General features: G+C 63.8%; 1 protein-coding gene across 1 annotated transcript in view; it reads right to left on the minus strand.

Annotated features, from left to right (window-relative positions):
* Positions 1-515: 515 nt before the first annotated feature.
* NTN1 (netrin 1) overlaps positions 516-17,864 on the minus strand; it is a 172,342-nt gene continuing 154,993 nt past the window's right edge. Inside the window, exons 6-7 of the mRNA XM_054571254.1 lie at positions 16,408-16,482; positions 516-844 (exon numbers count right to left, since the gene is read on the minus strand). Of these exons, the coding sequence (XP_054427229.1) occupies positions 516-844; positions 16,408-16,482 (404 nt within the window). The remainder of the gene's footprint in view (positions 845-16,407; positions 16,483-17,864) is intronic.

Consider the following 17,864-nt stretch of genomic DNA (forward strand, 5'->3'; position numbering starts at 1 on the left):
TTGGGGTGGTGGTTTGGCCGGACTCGCTCAGCCCAACTGGGGCCTGAGAATTCACAGTTCTCCTCACGTCCCCTTCTCCCTAACCACACACGGGCCGCAGGTGCGGCCCCTCCTGCGCGGTTCTGCGCCAGTCCCTGGGGCCCAGGTCAGTCTGCCCCGCCCCCGCCACGGCGACCCCGCCTGGCCCTAGGGAAGCGCGTCCCTGCTCTGGAAGGAGCCCGTGAGGTAGCTAAGTCTCGTCCTCATTTCTCCAGGGCCTGGCCTGCTGCGCACCCCTCCCGGAGCGCGGCTCCCGCCGGAGGCGCGCAGGGTGGGGTGAGGGGCGGGGCCGCCAGGAGAGGCGCCGCCGAGGGCCCCGCCCTCGTGCCGGCCGTGGCCCCGCCCCCACCCTCCCCCCACCTGGGAAAGCCCTCGCGGGCCAAGTCCACGCCGCTGCGGTGGCGCGCCGCGCCCGCTTGCGCTCGCCCGGCCCGCGCCCCGCCCGCCCGCCCGCCCGGCGCGCTGCTGCCTCCGCGCTAGGCCTTCTTGCACTTGCCCTTCTTCTCGCGCTGCTGGAACTTGCGCAGCCGCCGCGCCCACGTGTCCCGCCACTGGATCACCAGGCTGCTCTTGTCCGCCACGATGCCGCTTTGGTCCGGCGAGTCCTCTGCGTTGCCCAGCAGCAGGTACTTCTTGAGGGGCTTGATTTTGGGGCACTTGCAAGCGATGTCTCGCGACCGGATCCACAAGCTCTGATCACCACGTCGAATGCGGCTCGTGCCCTGCTTGTACACGGAGATGATGTTCACCGTGAACTTCCACCAGTCCCCCGCCTTGTCTGCCTTCAGGATGTGGATCTGGACGGCTGCAAGGAAGCACAAACAGGCGGTGGGCCACGGGACGGGCAGTGCCACCGGAGTCCCCAGCTCCTGTGGCCAGGTCAGTCCTGCCTGCCTGCACCCTCTCCGAGGCTGATGACGGGGCAGCCTGTTTGATGGAGGAGGAAGACGAAGCGCAGAGCTAGGAAGTGGCTGCACAGGCTGTCCCTCCGAGGACTGGCTGAATGGTGGCAAAACTAAACTGGAACCCACCGCCTGATACCTGGGCCAAGGCCGCCACTTCGAGAAGCCTTACCTCATGCCTATTTTGAAGGTGCCACCTAGCACTGCCTTTGGGGTCAAGCCCCCCTCTTAGGGTCCAGGAAGGCAAGAAGAAACCTACAGAAACTGCCCCCCACCCTCCAGCACTCCGGGTAGAGTCCATCTGCCCAAGGCAGGTGCCCTCAGAGCTGTGTTGGGTATTGGGGAAGGGGGGACAGAACACAGGACACCGGACCTCTTCTTGTCCCCACCCCCCTCGACATTTCCAAAGGCCCCAATCACTTAATACCAAGCCTCATGATACCTCCAGACACACAACCTGGCACTTGACTCAGTTTCAGAAAACCATAATGGGATCAGTGCCCAGGCACAGTGCACCCCGAAGGCGCCCACAGCACCTCTTCCCGAGTCCAGAGGTCTCGGACTGCCCGCTTCCCATCCCTGCCAGGCCGCCCGCCCGCCCCCCCGCGCCGCCGCCCCCCGCACCTCCCAAATGCCCCAGGCCGTTCCCCTTCCTCCCAATTCTTCACCAACAGCTCCCCTAGAACAGGGGGGCTCTCAGACCGGAGGTCTTGTGAAAGCATGAGCTTCTGATTCAAAAGGTCGGGGGAGGAGCGGGGAGAAGCAGCATCTCTCACAGAGTCCGAGGCGCTGCTGAGGCTGCCGCCCGGACGCACTGAGAGTCGTGCCCCGTCTGTGCTACCAAACGTTATTTCCGCAGGAACGTAAGAGGTTTCGTTGTTTTTTGTTTTGTTTTTTTTTTATAAAGGGGGAGGAAATGCTTTAGAAAAACAAAAAGAAGGGAAACCTTGCTCAAATATATTTTTCAAACTGGATTAAACAAAGTCAAGGAATTTCCTGACTGCAGGGCTTTTCAGAGCCTTCAATCTATGAGTGCGCGCATGCGCATGCACGTGTTGGCTTCCCAAACAACCCTGACTGCGGAACCTTTTGGTTGGTGCACTTCAGGTCACCAGAGCCCCATGGGGTCTCCTTGGGGGACTGCCGGTCGGGGGACAGCCGTCCAGGGGATAAATGGAGAGGCCTCTGCCGCAAAGGCCTCGGTGCGTGGACTCAGACCCTGCTTTCCTGGGGTCCAGGAAGACTTGTGCAAGGCTCCAGGGGCTGACCACACCCCCGGGTCAAGGGCTGTCCGCCCACGGCCACACGTCCCACCCCCCTGGTCAGAACAGAGCGCCTTCCCCTTGCTGAGCCCACCCAGCACACCCTGTACCCTCCCCGCCAGGCCAGGCCCAGGACTGCCCTGGCCGCGGAGTGGGCTGGAGCCCTCCTGGGAACGGAGCAGCGGCTGTCGCTCCGGATTGCAGGTGAAGACCCTGGGTCCCAGGCAGGCTCAAGGGCCTCAGCAACCAGGAGGACATGTCCCCAGGGAGCGTGTGGAGCTCACCCCCTGCCCACCTGCGCCTCCGGCCGCCCGCCCTCGCGCTCTGGCCGGTTTCTCCAGGACCCTGGGGCCACTCCACGCCCTTCACCCCCAGGGCCCTCCCTGTCCCCCTCCTGCGCCCGGGGCTGGGGAGGGGCAGGGACGGCTGGGCCCAGGGGAGCGGCAAGCGCAATCCAACTCATCCTTCTGGAGTGAGGAAAGTGGCAGATTTTCCCATATTTTCATTTCAGCTGTTCCTGGGCATCCTGAACTTTGCACTCCAGTCTGAGGGCTCCAAAGAATGGCTGCCATGGCAACCGTTTCCATGTTTTTGTCACCAAGGGACTCAACACTCAGTGTGAACTCTGGTGGGGGGTGGGGAACCCTCCAGCCCAAGAGAAGTGGCTGGGTTGTGTGTGTTTGACTGTGCAGACAGAGGTCACCGTGGCAACTGAGTGCCCCTTAGCTAAGCAACGGGGAGCCACCCCCCGCTTCCCAGAGAGCCCTGGTTTCCTCTCCTCAGGACTGAGCTGAATACAGAATGAGCCTCCCTCAGGATGAGGCTCTTTCCCTGCATGGGACCACAGCCCCCCGGTCTGGCCAGTGTCCCCCAACCCGGGTGGGCAGGGGTGGCCCGATGAGGATGCTGCAGAAGGCGCCTCTGGCTGGGGCCCCTGGGAACTTGGCCTTGATCTTAGGCACTGAGCATCTGTCGGTGTTATGTGCTGAATTGTGACCCCCTCCCAAATTATATGTTAAAGTCCTAACTCCCAGTACTTCAGAATGTGACAGTATTTGGACATAGTCTTTAAAGAGGTGATTAAGATGAAGTTATTAGCATGGGCCCTAATCCAATATGACTGCTGTCCTTGTAAGACGAGGAGACGGGACGCAGACACACACAGAGGGACCACGTGCAGACCCAGCAAGAATGTGCCATCTGCACGCCAGGGGGAGAGGCCTCAGCAGCAACCCACCCTGCCGGCACCGTGACCCGGTACTTCAACCGCTGTGTCTGTTGTTTAAGCACCCCAGTCCAGGGTGCTTTGCCCTGGCAGCCCAAATAAGCTAACACAGTTGGAACCAGTGACGAGATGCTGGGCCCCAGCTGCAAGCCAGGGGGCGGGGGCAGACCTGGTGAGGGCCCCCAGCCGTCCTGAGGAGGCCCGGCTGGGCAAGGCCAGGCCTTCTTATTCCCTGGACTTGCAAGAACATGGCCTTTCACAGGACTTGACATCCGCTCCACCTTCCCTGGTCTGAAGCCCCCTCCCTTGCTTCAAGGAACGCCCTGGAACGCCAGGCAGGGCCCAAGGCGGCTCCCGCCCCACTTCCTCAGGCTCGGCCAGCACTGGCCAGAAGGGTAAGGGTACCTGCTCGGCACTGAGCACACAGCCCAGGGCGCCCACCGCGGACACTGCGCTGTTCTCGAGAACCCCGGGGTCAAAGCAGGGACGCCGGTCAGTTGGGACAGAGCGCTGGCCCTCGTCCTGCTCCCGCCCCAGCCGCCCCTGGCAGCTCCCTCGCCATAGGGTGAGACAGCACAGGCCGGGGCAGGGGCAGGGGCGGGTGGTGGTAGAATTCGCGTGATTACTCTGGAAAAAATCCACATTTCCGCTGCCCTTGGCAACGCCTCCGCACATTACACAGCCCACCAAGTATGAGCTGCACACGCAGTGCACGGGCCAAGTCCCCGCAGTGCACATACAGCTGAAAATATTCAAAATACACATTGAAACAGTGACCTCAGGCAGAGCGGCTCAGCACGCGGCAGGCGCACTCAGCACGGCACAGCGTGGCCTTGGCCAGCACCGCGCCGGGGCCGTGCCACCGCCGACGGGCCTGCTGGGAGCCGGGGGCAACTGAGCTCTCCTGGCGCCGTGCGCAGTGACCTTGGCAGCTCTGCCCGCCCCAGGACCACGGCCCCGAGGGCGGGGCCCTCCACCCACACCACATTCACCCCAGGCCAGTTCGTCTCAGACCTTAGGACACCTAAGCCCCCGGGGCTTGATGGCCTAAATGGACCCCACGAGGCCAGAACATGCGCTCGGGGAGGGTCCCCCAGCCTGCATTCAGGGTGAGGGAGGTGAAACGGCCCTCAGGAAGGCCAGTTACGAGGTCAGACGAGGACAATGACAGGCGCGCTGAGGGCCCTTAGAGACTGGTCTACAGGAAGACCGTCCCAGCTCGAAGGCCAAGTGGCTGTCCCTGAAGCAGGGATGAGGGAGTGCCTGAGGCAGACGCTGGCCAGAAAGGTACGCCTGGGCCCCAGCCTGTGGCTGCTGTGGGCCCACCCTGTCCCCTCTCAGGGTCCACACCTTGAAGGCCCTCCCTGCCTAGGAGCCCTGGTCCACATGAGAAAATGAGGCTCGGGCTGGGCGGCGGCTGCCTGTGTCCCACAGGTGCAAGCAGGCAGCGGGGCGCGGGCACTGGGGCCCAGCAGGCGGGATGGCGAGGCTGGCCCCAGAGGGCCCAACAGAGCCGTGGTGCCTGGGAGCCCCAACAGGCTACGGAGGAGGCGTCTACAGGACTGATCAGACACCCACAGAAAAGCAAGAAGAGAAGTGGCAGCTCTGGAGAGCAAGGCCTCCGGGGCCCAGGGCCCGGCTGCACGTGTCTCCCGGCCCGAGTTCCTGAGCTGCCTGTACCTGTGCAGTACATGCTCTTGTCCTGCAGCTGGGTGGCCACACAGCCCTGTTAATGAGACTGCAGGCCCACCAGGGCAGCAGCCACCCGCCCCCAGCAACTCTGGGGCTCACAGGAAGGCCTTGCATGCAAGTAACCCTCCTCCGACCCAAGCAGGGCCTGAGGACCGACATCCCCCGCTCTAACTGAGGCCTGCCGCTCTGGCTGGCAGGAACACACGCCTCTCTGCCCCTTGGTGGAAGCCTGTGCCTGGCTCTGGAGGGACGCTATGATCCCAAGAGAACAAGATGGGGACTGAGGGCCAGGCCCATGGAGGCCAGAGTCCACAAGAACAGCCTGTGCCAGTGTGGGGCGGAGGGGCAGGCGCCCAGGAGGCAGGCACCAGGCAGCCTGGGGGCCTTGCCCAGCGCTGGGGGTCCTCTCAGGTGCCATTTACTGCGCCCCCCGCTGAAGTGGGAGGCACCTGTTTGTCTTTCTGTAGCAGCAGACCTCTGGCCATCCTTCCCAGGGCGCCTCCACCACAGCGATCTGAGAAGGGGGAAGCTCCAGGCCCCTTTCTGTGCTCGGATTCCTCTGAAGTGGGACGTGCAGTCCTGTCTTGTGCCCCGTCACTCAAAACCTGCCGCGCTCCTGCCCGGCCCCGCCCCGGCCCCGGAAGCCTGGGGCCTGCTAGCTCCGGGCCCTCGGAGGACCTGGCATCGCCGCCACCTTGGGCAGTTTAGTGGCAGGAGGCAGCTTCTAGCAGACAGGGGTGCCCCTGCAGATTCTGAAGACCTCCTGCAGGGATCAAGCTGCGGCCCTGGGGCCAGGTTCTGGGAGGGCTGCTAGGCCGGCGAGGAGTCCACGGTTCCCGCTCATTCACCGTCTGCTGGCCCACCTGAGACAGACGACTGGCTGGGGACAGCCTGGGGGCGTGGCCCTGGCACAGGCCGCTGGGGGCTGCCGCCTGCGTCCCTCTCCCCGCAAGCCGGAGTGCTGGGACACCTCCGCAGGGAGGCTTCCTGCCTCCTGGAGGTCTCCTAGATTTACAGTCTGCTTGCAGCGGGCCCCCAGGGGCTTCCCAGCAGCTGCCCCTCCCAGGGAGGCCTGGGTGGTCAGCCCCCGCCCGCCCCCGCCATACCTTCCTGTTGGGCCAGTCCAGCAAGGGAAGGCTTGTCACCCATCTGCCTCAGAGACAGCGGCCAGGATGAATGGGGGGAGGACACTAACCCCACAGAAAACATTAAAACCATGCAGCCCCATAAATCTCCCGGCACAGAAAGCACGTCATGAGCTGCAGCTGCTTTCATAAAACGCAGCTCTGACCACGTGTTTCCCAGTCCCCTGTGAAGGTAAGGAACTGCTGAGCGGAGCCAAGTCTCGTTCTCGGGGAAACTAACGTGCCACGGGGCTGGGCCGGCTCCCGGGACGAGCAGGCCGCACGCACGAGGCTTGCGGGGCAGGGCAGCGCCGACACGGCTGCGACGGGGGTCACAGCGGCCCCCGCCCAGGTTTTATTCAACGAAGGAGAGAGCTGGAGGCTCACTGTGGCCAGGCCCAGCCACCGGCCACGCGCACCCACCCCTGGGAATCCTCAGGAATCGGAGTGGGGGGGGGGCTGCCACCTCCTCCCACACCCCCAAGGCCTTCCCGCACACCCTCAACAAAGTGGGGACACCCAGTTTAGAGCTGGCTCAAGGTTCCCCCCTTTCCCCCCAGCCAAGGGAGAAATGGTAGGCCCCTGTCTCTCAGGACCAACAGGACCATGGAGGCTGCCTCATTTCCCCTGCCGGGCCTGGCGCTTAGGCTCTGCTCTTGGGAGGGGATGGGGTGAGGTGCCTGAGCCCATCCAATTGCAGGGGATCCCAGGGGAAGAGACGGGATGGGGGGCCAAACTCAAAAAGACATCAGCGCCGTTCCCCGGGAGACAGTCGTGGTCTGGCCACCCGGCTTCGCCAAGGGCTCAGGTAGGACAGTGGACCGGATGGGCCCTGTCCTGCCCCAGCGAGGCGCCCTCATACCCGGGGCTGGTCCCTCTAGGAAAGCAGCCCAAGGGACAGAGCCTGCCACCTGGGAGGATCTGAGACAGCCTGAGGGGCTCCTAGTCCAGTGCTTGTCCCCGCCCCACCCCCCACCGGCATGGACATGGCCCATAGGAGCGAGACCCCCCCACCCCAGGGCCTCACGCGGTCTCAGGAGAGGCCCCGCCACCCACCTCTGCCTCCCATGCTGGCTGGAGCAGCCCAACCTGCTCCCCACCCACCCACACACAGGGGGCAAGGCCCACCACCAGCTGGGGACCGCCAAGCTGGAAGGGCAAGCCACATGTGCCCCCCACCCCTTAGCGTCAGTGGGCTCCCAGACTCTGGAAAGGAAGGCGAGAGGGTGGGCTTTCCCCAAGGCAGCACCAGTTCAGACCCCGACCCCCCCCACGCCCCTCAGGGCCCCGGCCTCCAGCGCTCACAGAAAGCCTGGGGCAGCACATGCTCCTGCTGCGAGCCTACACCTGCCCCGTGGTGGGCGTGTGGCCCATCCGAGAGCCCCCAGGCGGCAGCTCTGGCTGCGGCCCATCTCCCCAGCAGGCCCCCGGCCTCCAGGGAGCCCCTGTGCGGGACAGCGACCAGCAGCCCCTCCTCCTGGCTGGGCTGGCGCATCCAGCCCCCGCCCAGGACACCCTGCATGCACCCGGTGGCCCCCTTTGTCCCCTCATTCACCCCTGAATACCACACTCCACACTCAGCTCTAGCTCCTCACAGTCAAACCACCCCCAAAGGATGAAACTGCTTCTCCGCGGGCTTCAGGTCCAGAAACAGAAACCAAAGCAGGATCCCAACCAGATGTCAGCACTGCTGGGGGCCACAGCCCTGGGGGTGGGGGATGGTGACCCTTAGCCGCCACATTCACCTTGGGGGGGTCCACTCAGGTGTCTGCACGCACTGGAAAGGTGCTCCGGACCTTGGTCACACCTCCACAGCTCCTGGCTGCGGGGACGGGGGGGCCGGTGTGGTGCCTGCCCCTAGCATCTCCCGCCCAGGCCTGTGCCCAGCATGTGGGTGAAGCTGACAGGCGTGTGAGGGCTGCCTCCCAGGTACAGGCAGGTCTCGGGGAGGACACTCCAGGAACAGTGACTGGGGAGCTGGGGCCCTTAGCGCCCAAGGCACTAGTCTCAGGGGGGAGGGGGCACCTGGGCCCAGAAGACCCCCCCCCCAGGGGAGCATGCCCGTCCAGTCCAGCAGGTGTGAGAGGTGCTCTGTGGCTCCAGAGACAGGTCCTGGTGAGCGGGGAAGAGGACACATGTTGTCTTGCTGTCAGAGAAGCATGACCTGTGTCCCCAGCCCCAACAGCACCAGCTCTCTGGGCACCCTGGACAGATCCCCAGCTCCCCCAGCCTCACTCGGAGCCTCAGTGGCCACATCTGTGAAATGGGAGGAGATACCACTCATCAGATGGCTTTTGTGGCCCTTTAACGCCCTCCCTACCCACTCCTCCTTCCTAAAAACAGGCTGTTCAGAGTGGGGAACAGAGACAGGAGGACGCTCTAGAGGACAGGTGAGGGCTGGGAGCAGCCAGACCCTCAGGGCGGGCCTCACTGGAGCCCCCTGCCCCCCTCCCCGGAGCCCGCTGGGAGGGGCAGAGGCGGGAGCCGCTGTGCTGGGAAGGGCTGCAGTGCACCCCACCTGCCGTGGCAGAAGGCCCGTCAACCCAGCGCCCCGCGGGCTTTTATGTCCCGCCGCCACTGGAGCCCCCAGCCCTCCCTGCCCAACCTGGTCACCCGCATTCCGAGACCCTGGGCTGACTCAGGCGGACCCAGCTCCACATCTGGCCTCCATATGGGGCTGGTACTCCCAGGGGGCGGGGGGAGGTCACATCTGGCGGGGAAATCGGAGGACCCCAGGGGAGCAGCGACCCCCAGGAAAGGGTCAGGGAGCCGCTGAAACACCACGCCACGTGCTGCTGGCTGGCCTGCATCCTGCTCCCTGGAGCTCCGGGCACGGCTTGGGGGTAGGGGCTGGCCTCCGCCAGGGTCCCGCCCACCACCCGGCCCCCCAAGCAGCCCTCCCCTTGGGGGCACAGCCCCCGAAGTGCTCCTCTAACACCCGTACTCACACCCCGGCCCCAGGTCGCAGCCTGCTGCGGCCGCAGGGACTCCTGCCTCTAAGTCGAGGGTGGTAACCACCCGGTCCTCCACACTTGAAGCAATCGGTCTTGATCAGCATAGCCACTGACCCCAAGGTCAGGAAAAGGAAGGGGAAGGGGTGTAGAGAGGAGAGGCCATCCTTTGCTGAGGGGCCCCCTGTGCCCGGGGCTAGTTGGAGAAAGGCAGGCCTGAGTGGGAGGCTCTCCAGACCGTCGGGTTCCCGGTCTGAGTAGCTGAACAAGGGCTGGGCAACATCGGCCACCTCCACCAGCGTCGCGCCCGGTAACCCAGGACATCTCCAGGTGCTCTGCCGGCACGCCCACCCCAGCCCCTGCCCGCCCCCTCCGCTCGGTGCGCTCCTGGGTGGTTCTGCCCAGGCCCCTCCCCTCCCCCAAAGCCACACCCCTCACCAGGAGGGCTGCGCCAAGCCCACCTCGGCCACCACCCCACCACCGGTGACACCCTGCTAGGAAACCCCTCCCCTCGACTCATCATCTCCCGCGGCCTCCCCGCCACGACAGTCACCTCAACAGCACGGAGGCCCCAGTGAAGCGGCCTCCATGGCCTCCACAGCCTCCGCTCTGAGGCTCCCCCCGGGGCGGAGCGTCAAGGGTCCCGTGAGGGAACCGGCTCTGGGCCTCCTGCGGGCCGCTGTGCCCATGCTGTGCTGCCGAGGGCTCAGGGCCCCGGCACAGGGGAGGACGACCTTGGCCCGGGGGGGGTCCCGACCTTGGCCATGTCATTTCATCTTGTTGAGTCTCGACCTCCCATTGACAGAATCCAATTCTAGCCTCACAGGTGTTTCGAGGGCTCAGTGGGGATGAAAATGAAGGTATGAGGTGCTCGGTCCAGGGCATACGGGGGAGGGACAGTCGCTGGTCTGGCGGGGCCTTTCTCGGGCCTCTGCTGCCCGGGAGGCACGAGGGCACACAGGTTGCTACAAACCGGGCTTCCCCGTAGTCCCCAGGCCGCCTCCACCACAGCCCGAGACAGCACACACGGCCGCACAAACCCAGCTTCTCCCCACAGAACTTCTTCCCCTTTGAGCTGTATCCTCAGAAATAATCCTTGTGGGATCTCAGGAGGAATACTTGAGACAAATCATCTTGTGAAAGGCATTCTGATTTTTCCATCTGGTGGTGCCAAAATGTCTTTCAACAAAAGGGGTGACTAATAAACATTTCTGGGAACGAATAATTTTTCCAAGAACTGGCAAAAGTGAGATGATCTCACCTTTCAGAATGTGAGCTGTCTGTCTGTCTTCCCCCCTTTCTGAGTCGCAGAGAGCGAAGAGGCAGGCGGCGGCACCTGGGGGAGCGGGTGGGAGCCACCGGGGCTAACGGGAGCTGACCTGGCCTGCGCCGGTCAAAGCACCTTCTGGACTTCAGCACCGGTCCGGCCGCCGGGGCCCACGCTGGCCTCGCCCTGGCCCCACTGCGCACCCGGCACCCCGCACTCGCTCTTCTCCCTCCCCCAGCCTGTTTCTACTTCTGTGCTTGGAGACCTTTCTCCCTTGGCCCGGGAGCCCTGCTTTGCCCAGTGAGCACTGGCCACTGTGGCTCCCTCCTGCAGGAAGCCCTCCGGCCCACCCTGTTCACAGGATGGTCTATGTCCTGTTTATGTCCGCCTCAGGCTGGACCCCGGCCGCACATCTGCCTTCTGTGTTCTCTCCCATGCGTCTGTGCCCCCCCGAGACTGTAAGCTCCTTGGGGGCTAAGCCTGTGTCCCCTCCATGTCTGTAAGCTTAGCACCCAGAACAGGGCGGGCACACAGAGGGCAGACAGCTGAGTTTACAAGGAGGGAAGGAGGACTGGGGGTGGGGACGGGTGTGCGAGGGAGCAGGACTTCTGTGGTACGCGCTGTGCACGTGTGGGCGTGCCTATGCACAGCGGCCGTGCGAGGTGGGCGGACGCTGTGCAAACAGGAGTGGGTGAGTGAGGACTGGACGGGGCACCTCTGAAGGAGCACAGGGACAAGGTGGAGTGAAGAGGAAGGAAGGGAGAAGGGGAAAGAGAAAGTCAGAAGGCTGAGGGGCACGGCGGGGAGGAGGGGGAGGGGGCCTGTGGGGCCAGTGGGCTGGACGGCCCAGTCGGGAGGGGCGGGGGCGTGAGGCTACTCACAGTGGAAGGTCAGGGGAGCGGGAGGTCAGGCCCTCTTGCCCCCTTCCACGGCACACCAGTGGGGAGGCCGCAAGGGGGTGTTTCCCACGCCAGCCAAGGTGCCCAGGCCTAACCAAGATGCTTGGGAACAAAGTGTCATCTGTCACCCTCGTCACCTTGACTCTGTGGCAGAGGGTCCGGAGCCCGGCTTCCAGGCCGTGTGCTGCAGGCAGGTGATGCCCACAGAGAGGCGCCCTGCCTGCACGGAGCGGCGCGGCGCAGGCTCTGTGGGAGCACCACACACTCACGCGCACGCGGTCGCACAAGCACACTCGCTCGGGGCTCATGCAGGGGGAGCGCCTGTCCGAGGCCGGGTTTCCTGAGACCGTGGCAGGAATTGCTGACACACTTGAAAATGATAAAAACTGCCTTCCGTGGACAACCGCCCAGCACTTGGCATTCTCAGGGCGCCAAATGAGGCATTTGCAAGGTGAGCTGATTCCCCTAGAGGGCAACAGAGGGCTGAGGCGGCCCCAGGAGAGGTGGGGTTGCGACGGCCTGTGGACCCCTGCCCCTGGCCCCGGGCATGGTAGAGGCGTGGCCTGTCTCATCTAGAAGGGTGGCAGGTCCCCTTGGTCACACCTCCATGAGGAGCCTGAGGCCCAGGCTGGTGAGGCTCCCTGACCAAGTCACAGAACAAATTAGGAGTCCGAGTCCACGTTCCAGGGCCAGTGCCCCGTTCGCTCCAGACAGAAATGGGACAGGCCTTCCTCCTGTCTTGAGGTCTCTCCCGACAAACGTGGGCAGCACGGCAGGGTCCATGCGCCCCCCCCCTCCACCGCCACCCTAGCGCCTTCTTGCCTCAGTTGCCTCTCGCCACTCCAATCCCACCCAGGCTGGGCCCTCCCTCGCTGGCAAACGTGCCCGAGAGAACACAGGACAGGACCTGCCCACCGCAAGCCAGTCCCGGGCACTCCTCATTCTCCCACTTCCCCCAGCCCTTCGCCCACTGGCCACAGCCCAGGTCACAGGGCCCCCACCCATGCTCCGCAGCAGCACAGCGTCAAGACTCAAGAGCTGGCCTTGGCGGAGGGGCCTGCTCCTCACCCAGCAGGGGCAGCAAACCCAAGGTTCCAATTAGCAGCTCCCGGAACATCCAAGTGCCCTGGCTGTACGTGAAGGAAATGTGTTTCCTAATTGGCTCCCCGCCGGGTGTCAGTCAGAGCGCCGAGACTGCGCAGCCCTCCGACCGCCCTCCCTGCCGCCTGCCCGCCGTGCCTGGCCTGCTCTGGCCGGCTTCACCTCCTCGCCAGCCCCCAGCCAGCACCCGCCTCGTCCTCTTCCTGCTCGTCTTCCCCCGCTGGCCCAGGCCGGCGCCCCGTGTGGGAGGGACACCCCTCCTTACACAAAGGAGGGGGACTAGGGTCCCAACAAGATACAGGGGAGATTCTCCACCAGGAGAACCTCGGACCTGAGCCAAGGCCTGGCCCGCGGCCTCAGAGCCAGGCCTGCAGCCGCTGCGGGGCTGACCCTCTGCTGCGCGCGGGGGCCCAGCCCCGACCCTGGAGGCGCCCCCTTCCTCCGCGAGCCCCTCTGGGAGGCCTGCCCACCCCGCCCTGCTGGGCTTTGTGAGCCACGGCCCCCGCAAGTCCCTGCGATCCTCTTCCTCATACCCCTTTGTCCTGCCTCCTGACTGAACACACAGGCCTAGATCCTGGGACGGGTGGGGATGCTCCCCAGCTTTCGGGCGATGCCAAGAGTAACAGGGACAGTCCTGGGGACCAGCCCTGCAATGTTTCGGGGGGATGGGAGGGGCAGTGCCAGTCCTGGCCTTGGGGCAGCAGGCTGGGGGGCACGGTGAGCAGGACAGCAGAGCAACGGCACAGCGGCTTCAGGCCTCGTCGGACCACCGCACTTCTCTCCCGCACGTGCTGCTCCCCGCGCCTTGCCCGGCCCAGGAATGTGGAGCAGCCGCGCAGTGGACAGGTAGTGGGCACGTAGTGGGCTGGGACTCCCCTGGGGCTAAATGTGGTGTGGGGAGGCGGGGCACCCAGGGAAGGACCTGAGGAAGGAGCAGGAGGCCAGGCCACAGTCCCCCGTGACAGGAGGGAGCTAAGCTCCGCCTCCTTTCACACCTGCCTCATTGTGACAACCCGCGGGGGAGGCAGGTGTGAGGGGAAGACAAGGGCTGCGTCGTCGTAGGAGCCCAAAGACTGTGCCCCACCAACCCCACCAGCGGGAGGGGAGGGCCTGGGGCCCTTCTGGGTCCACGAACAGAGAGAGGGGCCTGCCAGCTGGAGGTGAGGAAGCCAGGGGAGCCCTGAGGGGGCCCAAGTGTCCCCAGGAATATCGGGGTGGGGAGGGCAGAATCCCACGGTGGACAAGACGCCAGAAGACAGCAAAACAGGACCGAGCCAAGTGGAACCAGGGGGAAAACAGGATCTATTTGGGTAACTGTTAAATCAAAGTCCAATTTTCTCTTTTCTTTGTTTCACTAGAAGAACAGAACGGGGGCAGCGGGGCAGCGCCTCACAGAAAGACTGCGCAGCCTGTGCCCTCTCCCAGCCCCTCTCCGCTGCGCCTGCTTAAGGATGCTTTGAGACTAACATTAAAACTCCCCTTCCCCACACAGGCCCCCGGTTCCTTTCCCTTCCTGCCCTGTTCTGGGCGGGGGCAGGGGGTGGCGAGGGGAGGTGTGGCAAGAGGCCGGGGGCTCTCCCCACGACCCCGGCTCTCTGGGCCTGCAAGGGCCCGTGGCCCAGCCGGCACCCCGCCGGGACGTGGCAGGCCCCTCGGGCTCTCTTGCCTGAGTCCTCATCCCATGGGGGGTCACCTCTACGTCCCCAGCAAACCCGCACGCCTGGGGCTGGGACGACGAGGCCCTGCAGCTCGGGGATACACGAGCTTCATCTGAAACAACCTGGGGCCCCTCCGTGTGGCTGTGGCTCAAAGACAGGGCATCCTTTTGCTTGAAGCCACTTCAAAGTCTGTTTTCAAAATCAAGGCTTGTTTTCCAGAGGGAGCTGGAAGTGTCTGCACTGCCACGGGAGGCGAACACTTTACGCGGCCTTAGGAACTGCTGTGGAAGCCCAGAGGGGTCTCAACAGGGATATACGTGATTTGGCCACTTCTGAACTGGTGTGAAAAGCCTGCCAGCTGGCCCAGCTTCCCTCTGCGGGAGGCCAGGCAGCCAAAGGGAGCACTGGCCCACTGCGATCGACTGATGGGTCGATCGATGGATCCATCAACCACGCCAGGGCGTCAGAGTCGGGTATGTGTGTGCGCACGTCTATCCACACACACGTAGTAAAATGGGAAAGTTTTAGAAGTTCTCAAAATTCCTTTGGGTTCCTTTGGGCCTCATCACTCATTTCACTCTGCTAAAAGGTCCTAACCATTGTCCTTATTAAAGAAAAAAATATCCTTACGTTTAGTTCAAACAGCTGGCCTAGTTAGGACCCCCGTGGGGCCAGGCTCCCAGACCCCTGAGTCAGGAGGGATGGAGTGCAGGACCTGGGCGACGGGGCATCTTCAAGGAGGCCTTCCTTCTCACCTCACTTGTTCCACCTCCGTTTCTCCTCCCTCCCTCCCTCCCCGCCCAGCTGCCTGTGGACAAGTGAGGTCGTCCACCCTGGGAGCCTATCAGACACCGGGCCTCGTGCTGGGCGCTTCCCATACATGCACAGTAGGTGCCTCACATCTGTGTTACAGACAAGGAAACAGAGGCTCAAATAAACAACTGATCGGAAAGAGCACGACCAGGGCAGACCTGGAAAACTGGGCAGGAAAAAAAGAGGCCCCTCCACTCCACTTTCCCAGACGAGGCCAGAGGGATGCTGGAATTGGCAGGGCCATGGAGACCTTGGTGGGGCATTCACCCCAGGGGCCAGCTGGAGAGGGGACAGGTGAGACCTGGCAGCATCCAGCTGGAATGAGGAGGTGGGCAGAGTGAGCTGTTGGGGGCTGGAAGGAGGACCCCCGCCAGCCCCATCAGCCAGGCCCAGCAGGTCAGGGAGAGGGCCCCCGGCGTCAGAGCCGCTCGGCCTGCCTCCAGGCCATGCTCCTTCCCAGCTGGGTGACCGGGGCCGCGGCTGCCCACGTGGACACCCAGTCTCTACACGGGGCCTCCCAGCTCTGCCCGTGGACGGCGGGGCGGTTCTCCCGGGACCTCCGTCTGCCCGTCCTGCTCTGAAGCGCCCCCTCAGCTCTTCGCACACAGCTGCGCGTGGGTCGGTAAGGCTCCCAGCCGGGCACCTCCCACTCGCCAGGAGAGAAGGTGTCTGCTAGTGAGAACACTCTCAGGGACCGGAAACCACGAAGTGGACGCCTCACCCCGCACTGGCACAGCAGGCACGAGGGGATTCTCAGCAAGTGTTACCAAGGGGCAGGAAAGGGGGCTCCGCAGAAGAGGGGTGCAGGGGCTTGCTGTCCCCAGGGTCCGGGAGAACAGCGTAGAGTCAGAGTAGTAAGTGGACAGGACACTCCCTTCCCAGTCTTGGGATCCTGAGGGCTCAGGTGACAGGGAGTCTCAGCAGGTGGCTCCCATGGCTGTCGGCCCCACACCTCTAGGCTGGAAGAGTCCCAAGGAGACACCCCTTTGGTTGTGTTTGGCCTTCGGGTGCATCAGAATTACCAGCGAGCTGTCTGAAAGGCAGGTTCCCCAAGCCACCTCAGCTCCTTCTCGAGTCAGCCCCCGAGGAGGTGGCTGCAGGGATCTGCACTGTAAACATGCCACAGACCAGATCTTAAGCAGCAGAGGCTCAGGCTGGACGTCCATGGAATGTTCGAGGGCACTGCAGGCCAGAGACAGCCTGGGAGTCCAAGCCAGGCGGCCCTGCTGGCCAGGGTGCCGCCTGCAGGGCTGGGGGTCAACCCGCCCTCACACCCCTCGGGCCCCTTGCCCCCAAGGACCAAGGTGGAAGAGATGAGAAATTCCTGGGCATGCGATCTGTCCAGCTCAGCTCCTGTTGGGTCACGGGGACTCGGTCGCCCACTCCCACACAGAGCCACGTGCACCCCAACTCCAGCTCCTCGCAGGTCCCGCGGTCCCTCCCCGCCTCCCCAGACATGGGGACCCTCACTCACCATAGTCCTTCTTGCAGTACTTTTTCATGTTAATCTTCAGCTTCCCTTTGGAGGCCTTGCAGTAAGAATCACAGTCTGCAGGGGAGGGGAGCACAGACAGAACCTAATTAGGCGGGCGCTGAATAGGCCGGCGGCGGAGGGGGCTGCCTCCCCACACACCCAGAGGCCTGTGATACCCACGGGCCAGGCCGGGCGGGCGGCCATTCAGGGCAGGCCTGGCTTCTAAAGAGGCGCTTGGGACAAAGGCCTCCGCCTGAACCGCCCCCGCCCACGTCTGATGAATCCTTTAGCTGCTGCCCGCAGCCCCCTTGGCCTCCCTGAGGGACTCTGGGGGCTCCCATTTTGTGCCACCCAGGGCTTCTGAGAGCCACATAAATTCCCCTGTTCTTAAGACACAACTGGGCCTGATTAAAGCCGATAGAGGCCTCATTGTCACCCTGCGCCCCGGGTCTGTGTCAGCCGCTGGCTTTCACGGCGCGAAGCCTCTGGCTGGGGTCAGGCCCTAACAAAAAAGGTCACGGAGGAAATTAGCAGCCCATGAAGTATTAGAAAACCCCTTTGGTGTCCACTCTACTGGAGTGTGCAAATAAAATGCCCCCCGAAGAAGAGTTCAGTTCTAATGGGCCCTACTGCTGAGACACGGGGCTGCCCGGCCTGCGTCCGCCAGGTATCACTTTGGGAGCTTCCCACAGTCCAAGTGTGAGCCAGGCAAGGTGTGGAGGGCCCTGGGGCCTGCTGCTCCCAGGGGCAGCCTGCGGCAGCCCACCAGACACGCACCTCCGAGCCCCGCCCACCTCTCCCTGCCAGCTCTCTCTGCTCTTTAGATGAGGTGGTACAATCCTTTCCCTAGGTCCCCACCGGGCGGCCGGCCCACCGCAGAAGCCCAATGAACCATCCCAGCCTGCCTTGCGTCCCTACTCGACCACATGCTGGATCTCATTCAATTCTCACAGCCATTCTTTGACATGGGGGTGTCTGCAGATATGAAAGCTGAGGCTGCCTGCCCAACCCGCCCCTGATGGCTAGCACCGAGACTAGGCCTTGAACAAGGGTCTGGGGCGTCAAAATCACTGCATCCGTGATTACGCCTGCTGTTGCTCAGTACACACCAACAGATTCCCCTCAGTGAGTCAGGTGTTAGGCTCAGGGCGGGCAACAAGGGACAGTGTGTGTCCCAGCAACTCCGGGACTGCTGGCGGGGACCGGACAGGCTGGCCTGGGCCAGGGAGAGCCCAGCCTGTTCTCGGAGCAGGAGCAGCACAGGGTTTGAGGAAGCGGGCTGGGTATGTGTCCTGGTGAGGGGTGGGGACAGGGGACTAAAAAGGTGAAGGGAATACGCATGTACACGCGCACGCACACGCGTGAGTGCCCAGGCAGGAGCAGTCGCCAGCCCCTAATTCTGCAGCATGGACAACGAAGGCCGAGTCAGGGGGAAGTACTGATGTTTGTAGGAGCAC

Source organism: Pteronotus mesoamericanus, unplaced genomic scaffold (genome assembly GCF_021234165.1).
Source record: "Pteronotus mesoamericanus isolate MK-2021 breed Mesoamerican mustached bat unplaced genomic scaffold, CSHL_Meso_final contig_22, whole genome shotgun sequence".
NCBI classification, from domain to species: domain Eukaryota; kingdom Metazoa; phylum Chordata; class Mammalia; order Chiroptera; family Mormoopidae; genus Pteronotus; species Pteronotus mesoamericanus.